Raw genomic sequence first — 9419 nt, 5'->3', positions numbered from 1 at the left:
ATCTTTTGCAGCGAAACCCACACGAAAAGTCAATGTATGGTGGCAAGGCATTATTATTTTTTAATATGTGGGCATCTGAATCCTGATTTTAGTTTTTCATTCTTGTGGATCAGAGTTTAAAGTCATATGGATTTCTTAGAATTAGCAAGCTTGTTCACAGATCATTTCATTGCAAGTCTCCTTTCAGTGATGCAACTTTCCCTTATTTTCCCCAATCTGTGCATGCAGGAATAAATTTCACTGTTATGTTGCTGAAGATCCAATGTATTATAATACAAACAGAAAGGATGTTTATTTCAAGTAACTTTGTATTTACAGCCATAAGGCCTTTGCCCAAAATGGACAAACGGACATATTTTTACGCCTGAACAACTGCCGACGTGAGGCGTTTTCACATAAGAGGAGGGACTGAAAGATTGGCTGGACTGGATATGTGATGGGCAGAAAACCAAATTTCACACAAGTATTGCTTTACTTGCATTCATTGCATCTCTGAAACAAGAACATGGCCACAGACTTTTGTTAAAACTGAGGTATAACTGAAATACACGTATTCCTATACACATTTAGTCTAGTTAAATCAAGTTTCAAAGAGAGCTGAGCTTTATCACACCTCTACAGCTTCTGCCACTGCTTTATTACCATGGTAACATACTTTAGAAGCTTTAGTGGCATCCTTTATATACGAATTAAGTCAAGCAAAAAACAGACAGGAGTATATCCGTATCTGGTTTGCACACATCAACATCTGTTTCCATAAGCTTTTCTCCCACTTGGAAAGCTTCACAGGCCTCTTGCCTACAAGCTTCCACCTTTGCTACATGGTACCAGACTTATCTCCGCCATCACCGGAAATATTCACATTGGAACCCGCAGATGCATTGTTACTCGGAAACATCTTCTCAGTGGGAGTCACAGCTGGACTGCCGACCCCTGAAGAGCTGGAGCTGCTTGAGCGGTGCTGCGTTGGAGGAGGTCGGACTGGTCTCATGGGCGGGGGGCGTAACTGTGCTCCAGCCAGCCGGGCAGAGAGAGCCGGTTTAAAGGTGGTCATCATCTCAGATGTTGAGCTGCTACTGCGCCGCATGGCAGCATCTGGATCACGGATCATAATGGTGTGCAGTGGACTCCCGGGCTCTGAGCTAACCGGATTCTTCATTGGCTCCAGTGTGTCCAAGACAACATCGGGAGCCTGTTTAACGGTGTTTTGGCGCTCCAGCTCCCGCAGCTCATGAAGTGCCGTATTCATAGTCTTCTCTATGTCCTGAAGAAACGAAAAAAGCAGAGAAATCAGAAATAAAAGCCAGGACTCCACTGCGTTACCTAAAAAAGTTTTGTTTAACACGGTTTACAAAAAGCTTAGTTATCATGTCGAATATATTTATATTTCCATAAAATGGCTTAAACATACCACTGTTATTGTCCTGTTTATATTCATACTGTGTAGAAAAAAAACTCAAGATGGTGGCGCGTGCATCATGCGAGGCCCAGCATCTCTTCGGATTTTGCAAATTAGCTGTGTTGTATATACGTAGCACATCTGTATATTTGTTCACAGTACATCTGTATATCTGCCCCTCTGTATAGCAATACAGATCATCTGTATATTGGTACATGTATATACATCAGCACATCTGTACATTTGCCCATAGACCCTAATACTAATCCTAACTTTATTAGTTATTCCAAACCCTTTGAAAAACTGACCCTTCCTGAATTCTAAAGCAAGCTTATTTATGCACTGGTTAGCAAATGAAGAGAACCTGGATCAAGGCCAGCAGTGTGCTCTAGCTTCGGTTTCAGAGATACAGGTCTACCTGAGTGCAACAATATCAAACATGGATGTTGGCTACAGTGATGTCATCCATTGTGAAGTATCAGTACCTATCAGGAAGTATCAAGCTTTTCCGCCGTCGCCATCTTGCTAGCAAAAACTAGATATGATGAGGATTAGTGGGTCTGACTGTGAAACCGCATGCTAGTTGGCTAACAACTTGTGATTAACAACTCCTTAGCCAATGAGCTTGTGGTTTCATACCACAAATAATCCTCCATTTGGAAAGATGGCATAATGAAGATTTTTTTCCCAACATGAGCCAAAGTGAGTGACTGAACTCGTAAATTCAGAAGAAAAGTGTTCACATAGGTTAGGACAGAAAGCCTTTTTCTTGTAGACTTCTATAATAGCAAACGTCTTTTTGCAATCTAAGCTATCGCCATCTGGTGGCTGTCAGACAGACACAGGTTTAATGCACTTTGGCATTGGCTTCATTTTTTCTAACCAGGTAGTTACGTCCATGTTTTATACTCTATACAGTCACATCTCCTGCTCTCAGACAAGCTTCCCTGTCAACTGTTCTCACTTGTACCCTATTAATGTTTGAGACAAGAGACATACTCTGTGAATTAAAATTTAAAACTGTTTATTTTAGTCTTACCTCTGCCAGAGCCTCAGTGTCTAGTGATTTGTGGTCCCCCAGGCTGCTGTGGCGAGTGGTCCCTGGCACTGGCCTTAGTGGGTGGCCCTCAGGATAGCCCTTCCTATCTGGATAGTTTATGCTTCCTGCACTGCCAAAGGTACCAAGGCGCCTTTTTTCTGGGCTCTCCATGCGGCCTTTGCTGATGGATACCTTGTGAGGGCTGCTAGGACAGGCTGCAGCCCGTGGTGGAGTGTCAGGCACTCTTGTTGGGCTCTGGGTGTCTGTTCGGCGACGTGGGATTGCTGCTCCATCAGATCGCAACCTGACCCTGCAGACATGGATCAGATCATATCAACTGTCAAGAAAATGTCTCAACATTACAAACACTTGAAAAATGAAAGGTGTTTATTTTTAAATGTACCTCCCCATGACTCCTCCAAAGTTGTAATCCGGTGATTGCTCGCATGGTGATGGGACATCGTTTTTGGATGAACCCTTATCTTCCAGCAACGGTCCACTGCTGGCTTCACTATCTGCTTTCTGGCTGAGGTTATCTGAGAACGCATCATCTCTGAAAGAGCAGATTCAGGTGCACTAAGAATAAGCTATGGATGCAGACTACAACAAATACAAAGGGCTTACAGTACTTAACACAAGATAAAGAACTACTAAAGCTCAGTCTGTTGGCACGTACAGGTCTTGTACTACGATGTACTGATGAGGGATGAGGCCATCCACGCCATTGTGACGGCCTTCCCACCAGTCTTCAGATGCTCTGTGATACAGAAGCAGGGAGGCTCCCTTCTTGAAGGACAGCTCCCTGGGACTGCGTCCCACATAGTCAAATTTGGCAATGGCCTCAATCTGTTCCACTTCTGAAAGAAACAAACAAGAAAGTAAGCATGAAAAAACGAATCAAAGTGGACACAGCATGATTAGTCATACCATGAGACAGACAGCACTGTGTAAGCTGTATCTCATAGCTCTTTTTTCTGTGGCAAATCCCTCAAACAGGCACGTTTCCTTTATATCAACTTTATTACTTGTGTATGTGGGCTGTAAAAATACAAACTGAAGCACATATTATGTTTTCTAACATTTCTTGGTTGCTTCAATAGTAATTGAACTGGAGAGTTTGATTTGATTTGAAAGGTGGATTTCAAAAGGCCAGTAGGGTCAGTCAGAGTTCACTGTGTGTTGAACAGGAATCATCTATGAGCCAGAAAACCTGCAAGTGTACTTTTATTTTGAAAACCCATTAGAGGTGTGTCTGAGTGTTACAGAAGAGAGCACAAGACAAAGTTGAAAAGCAGCTTTGTTCATGTTTTATTTCAACTATAAGGACACTGTCATTGCAGCGCGTGTAAGAACTATATTTTAATTTCTTAAATTAAACCTGACGCATTGCCACAGGAGACAAACTGCAAAAACACAGCACTTCACTCCCAATACTAAGGCCAGCAGGAGAATAACTTGCATCAGGAAACCAGCCTTTGGTCTTACCAAGTAAGAAAAGCACCAAAAGAGCCAACAACACAGATGAATGTCACAGATAGTTGTTGTCACCGAGAGGAGATATGATTCTCTGTTTTACCTGCGTTTTGGCTTACGTGCCTGCCCTGATTATGGATTCAAAGCTAAGAGTGGGAAATACTACACAAAGGAGAAAGTCTCAGGAGAGTTGCTGACTAATGCTGAACAAAGAACAAGCATGAGAGCAGGGGGTGGGGTGGCCAGACACACACATACGCACACACAAATAGATCAAAGAGGCAGTGCTGCATGCCAATACTCTTTACTCAACTTGCCTTCAGCTTCAAACATCACTTAACCTGTTGTGATCAGAAGCCGCTGCAGCTCAAGCCTCGCTCACCTCTCAGTCAAAAGCACTAATAAAAAAGGTCAGGCTATATTTAAGACTTTCTGATCCACAAACAATTCTAAAATCCCACATATATATTCTTATATGTCTTGTGTGAAATCCTTGTTATACACATGTTTAAAATGTGAATTGCTTAGCAAACGACCAGTATATCTGTTTTTAAAAATAGTTGTCTCTGGAGCAATAGAATAATAGTTAACCACAACAAGTCTAAAACTACCATCTACCACAATGTGAGAGAATGATAACGTTATGCTGAAGTTCTGAATTTAACTACAGACACAAGACCACAGTTCAGATGGCCACTAACATCAGAGCTAAATGAAAATAACAGCTCTGCCATTTATAGGTAGGTTTATACGCTGTATAGGCATAGAGGTAGCCTGACTGCTTACAGCGGTTTGCAAGTCTTCACTGGCCCTTATTTCTTTGCTTTGCTACAAAAATGGAAAAAAGGTGCAGCGATTTATTGAAAAATGCAAACATGCATGGAGATATAGTGTATAAAGCAAGAACAGAGCTTAAAGGTCAATATTTGATTTGACCACCTTTACTCTTCAGCACAGCCTGAACTCTCTTATTGTAAATTCTCTTTAGGTAATTTTCAGGAATAGTTCTCCGGGGTTCTTGATGGACATACAAAGCTCTTCTTTGGATTTTGGCTGTCTTTTGTTCTGTTCTCTGTCATGATGATCCCACAATGCTTCAATAATGTGAAGGTCCAGGCTCTGGGGAGGCCAATCTGTGACTGATGGCGTTCCACTGGTGTTTTTCTATCCAGATAGGTTTGTACTGCATTGGCAGTGTGTTTGGGATCATAACCATGCTGAAAAATTAAGCTGTTGCCAATCAGACTTTTTCCAGATGGTATTGCACGGTGGATCAAAATCTGATGGTACTTTCTAGTTTTCATAATCCCCCAACACCATCAGGTAGCCTCAAATCATGACAGAGCCTCCACCGTGTTTTACATACGGCTATAGACACTGTTGTACCTCTCTATACTGATGACAGTCTTTCTTTTTAAATGATTTTTTTGTGGATTTATCATTCCTTAAGACCCTTTGCCATTGATTTTTAGTCCAGTTCTTGTGTAATGTGGCATAGCTCAGCTTTTTCTCCGTCTTCCTTCCTTAAGAATGGCTTCTTGATAGCCTCTCTCTCACAACAATAATGCAGATGTTCAGCAGGAGGATAATTTTTTATGTTCAACACCTTAGTTTGGTATGTTGGCACACAGCAGTAAACAAAAGGCTGAAAAGGCTGATGGGTATTCTCTTAGTTATAAAGGTATTAGGTCCTAAAGCCTTTTATAGTAATTCAAGTGGTGGCCTGTTACTGTTGGTCAGTGGGAGAAAAATTATTACGAGGCCTTTAATAAAAAAAGGAAGCGACTAACCCTCATCGCTGGTGTGTGGTTCTGTCCCATTATCAGCCTCATCAATGGTTCCTGGTTCACTGTGTGGACTGTCACTAGAGAAACAAAAACAGACCAGAAAGACATTAATATGTAGATAAAAAAATATGAAAAAATCATGTTTGTACAGTGAATTTGTTAATTTACTGTCACAATTCAGCCTTAAAATCAATGCAAAACAGAGCTGAACACACTATAGTATCACATACGTATTACACTGTACCACAATACCTACCAATACTCTTCGCCCCCTGTCATGCACTTCTCATAGACTGGGCCATCCAGCTCTCGTTGACTTGGAAAGATGACTTCATTGTGGCTAATTATAGTCTTGATGACTTCGTTAACATGAGCTTGACATGCTACAGGATCCTGGCCATCTGGGATGGGCATCAGAGTTGGACCAAAGCAGATAGCTAAATTGTATGGATCCATCATGTTCTCGTCACTGTACTGTGAAAGACTGACGGACGGCACAGGACAGAAGTCACAATTTTTTGTTATGTATGCAAACTGTACATCTATTTAGCTAAAACCTTATTGATAACCAAACAACATAAATATGTGCTAATCTGATTATTAAGATTCATCAGTTCATTTAGAAACGATTCAATTTCTCTTTCTATTTTGTCTATTTTGACAGAATTTGCAGTAGCAGATACGTCTCTTAGGGCGTCACTGGCTTCACCTGATTTCAGTCCTTATGTACAGTCATCACTGCAGCTTACTTGAAAAACATTTTGATCAGTCAACCTCTCCAAGGAATCAACTTACACCGCACAGCCCACTCTTAATAACGAAGTCATCGAGTCATCAAAAGGAAATCATCAAGAGGAAGCCATAATAAATGTCTACTTGAACATTGTACTTAAGCTGAGGTTGAGCAGCATCATTGCAGTTCATATGGCTCCAACAAATTTGACAATTAAATCAGCTAAATTCAGTAAAAGGAGCACAGAAAACATCTATTATCAGAAGAAAGGTTTCTTATTCCAATATGGAAACCTATAAATAACTTCTAAAACACTGATATAGTAATAAATACCATGTCTTATTTTAAATACACTTTTGTTTTGTCTATACTTTTTTCCATATTGTATGCCTATTCTGTAATTTTCATATTAGTAAAGGTGTAAGATTCAGTGTCATATCCTGGTGCTTAAGCAACCGCCGAACTCATCTTTTTACACTGTTTTGGGAGACCCAAAGCAGTGAAATGTGTGACTCACTGGTTAAGGAAAGCAAAAAGATATCTCATGACGATTATGATGGTCCGAGGAAGAGTGACAATAATCTGCTGGATGTGGTGTGCTCTCTCAGCTTCAGACTCCAGCTCTGAAAGACAGAAACAGAGACGTTTAAAGATGCTGCACTGAAAAAAAAGAGAGACACGAACTGCAGCTACAGTGCCAAGGCAAAAAGTGGTGGAGATTCTGAAAATGGTTTTTGACAATTTAATATGCCGCCTCATGCATTTCACCAGCCCAAAGCCACAGTGAGTGATCACATTATTTGAAACAGTGGAGAAATTATCCTGTGGTGAACTTGCACGTGGCACAGTTATGTGGCCTGCACCCCAAAGCAGAAAGCACTGGTGTTACTGTTAGACTGCTTCCACGTGCAGCACGGCATGACTTTCTCTAGTCCAATAAAGCTAAACATCTACCTATCACTGTGTTTTCTCTTTTCTGTGAAGGTGAGTGAAAAACGCTTGAAGCAAGGTCTGTTAACTCACTGATAGTAGAGATGAAATCCAGGAAACGCTCCTTTGGGAAGAGCGGGTTCTCGAGTCCTCTGAAGTACAGCTTCAGGACGCCTGCCACTGAGTTTATATCATGCTCATTCTGATCATCAATCAAGGGATCCTCACCTAATTAAGAAACACACGAGTGCTTTCAGCGGCAGCATTTGTTGAACTGAAAAACGTATCAAGGTAGTTCATCCCACAGATCATGTTGAAATATTGACTAACCTCTCTCAAATGAGTTTTTAATATCATTGACCTCCACCTGCGATCCTGGCACACGAAATATGCCTTGCTGCTGCAAACCTGAAAGAAATACAACCCAGAATTTACTGAATTAGAGTTACGCTAGCTGCCATTATCTCCAAAACCACTGCCAGCTTCTTTGAAAGCCCACTGGAAACACATAACACAGAGCAGGAAATGTAATCTAGTCATAAAGGGAGATGCATATTTTTCCAGCAGAGGGCCCCTCAGTGAGTCTGCACCATATGGTTCCAGTTAGAGGGTTCTAATCAGTTTTCTGTAGTTTCATTAGGTCCAGATCCAGGGGAAAGGCCTGCAGGCTAAACCAACGAGCTGAAGACAGATGTGAAAGGTAGACAGGGAGGAGTTATGGGCGGTGGGGGTGAGTTGGCTGAACTTACTAAACAAAGACCAATGGGACTTTCAAAACTCTCAGTGTGTGACCTATTGTTATGAGCCTGCGAAATCACTGGTAAGCAGCTGAGTGCTGCGGTGGCGAGCAGAGCAAGCTTCTACCAGCATCTATTTGTGAAAATAGACTGCTGATGTCTCTTCTTGTAAGTCTAAAGAAGTTTTCAAAGGACTTTACTTTACAGTTCACTCTCGTTATTTTTGCCCCATCACGCAGAAGGGCTTGATGAAAGACTTACCATATAGATTGATGTATCTGATACAGCTTTCAACAACAAGTGGAATTGGTTGACCTGAATCCTGAAAAGAAAAGAAATAAATACATTATGAATTTTTGCTTTTATACGGATCTAATAAGTGATATCTATCTATCTATCTATCTATCTATCTATCTATCTATCTATCACATAGTATAATAACAAAAAAGCAAAACATGACAAGACAGAAGTAGTCTAATACCAAAAACTGCACAAACAGTTGTGAAGACTTATAGCATGCAGGTAGAGCAGAAGCAGCAGCAAATGAATGGCTACTATTAGTTCGGAAGTTTTAGTTTGTCATGTTCCCTCACTATGGCAGTACCTGAATGCGGGCGCGGGCATTCCTTCTTCCTCTGGGACAGAAAGCAGCAAAGCACAGAAGAAGAAGAGGAAGAAGGGTCAACAAAAAGGTTAGAAAAGCTCAACTGAGTCCTTTGCAAGTTAAAAGCAAATTACAGGGACTGGTCATAACACAGCCTTAGAAATGCAGTAAGGATTGGGTGCAGTGAGGGACAAAGCAGACATACTGCTGACTCCTGCCTCAGTCCAACAAAAAAAAAGAAAGAAAGAAAAAAAGCCAGAGATGGTAAATTGTTCTGGAAGGAAATAAAGAGACAGCTGACTGACGCTCTGTCTGTCTGCACCAGCAGAACCGTGGAAGGAAGGAAACGGATTAGAGGTTAAACAGAGGCGTTATATCATGATCAAGGGCAGCTGGAAGAGGGAGGAACAGAAGGCTAAAGAGGAAGAGAACGAGAGCGAAGGCTCTAGCTGCCTTTCCCTCCTGCTCCACAGGGACCGCTCGGTCATACACCACCACCAGAGGGTACCTTGATGAATGCCTCCATATTGCCGTTAAACAGCTTATGGTTATACACGGAGCGTGGCCTAGGCTTCCGCATTTTCTGTGGTTTAGGGGGAAGGGTGGGGGGCCTGGAAATGACGGACAAAAGGAGAAAAACAAACAAAACAAAAGACCACATTGTGTGAAACTATAGAAAAAATATGGTTCAAAAGCAGGTATTAAAAATCTGGCTCT

The 9419-nt window shown here is 41.5% G+C and overlaps 1 protein-coding gene across 2 annotated transcripts in view; it reads right to left on the bottom strand.

The window, feature by feature from the left end:
- Positions 1-267: 267 nt before the first annotated feature.
- The window catches only part of srgap3 (SLIT-ROBO Rho GTPase activating protein 3), a 53036-nt gene continuing 43884 nt past the window's right edge, over positions 268-9419 (bottom strand). Inside the window, exons 12-22 of one of the 2 annotated variants that reach the window (XM_026167964.2) lie at positions 9211-9313; positions 8360-8420; positions 7692-7769; positions 7455-7589; positions 6949-7054; positions 5955-6182; positions 5702-5775; positions 3115-3295; positions 2842-2991; positions 2439-2748; positions 268-1264 (exon numbers count right to left, since the gene is read on the bottom strand). In XM_026167964.2, coding sequence (XP_026023749.1) covers positions 818-1264; positions 2439-2748; positions 2842-2991; positions 3115-3295; positions 5702-5775; positions 5955-6182; positions 6949-7054; positions 7455-7589; positions 7692-7769; positions 8360-8420; positions 9211-9313 — 1873 coding nt within the window. In that variant the 3' untranslated portion in view covers positions 268-817. Of the gene's footprint in view, positions 1265-2438; positions 2749-2841; positions 2992-3114; positions 3296-5701; positions 5776-5954; positions 6183-6948; positions 7055-7454; positions 7590-7691; positions 7770-8359; positions 8421-8702; positions 8734-9210; positions 9314-9419 lie in introns of both variants that reach the window. The other variant, XM_026167965.2, reaches the window with a different exon arrangement.

The sequence above is a fragment of the Astatotilapia calliptera genome, chromosome 5 (assembly GCF_964374335.1).
Source record: "Astatotilapia calliptera chromosome 5, fAstCal68.1, whole genome shotgun sequence".
NCBI lineage: Eukaryota > Metazoa > Chordata > Actinopteri > Cichliformes > Cichlidae > Astatotilapia > Astatotilapia calliptera.
Note: the sequence above shows the minus strand (reverse complement) of the source record. Positions and strands in the feature narration are given on the sequence as shown.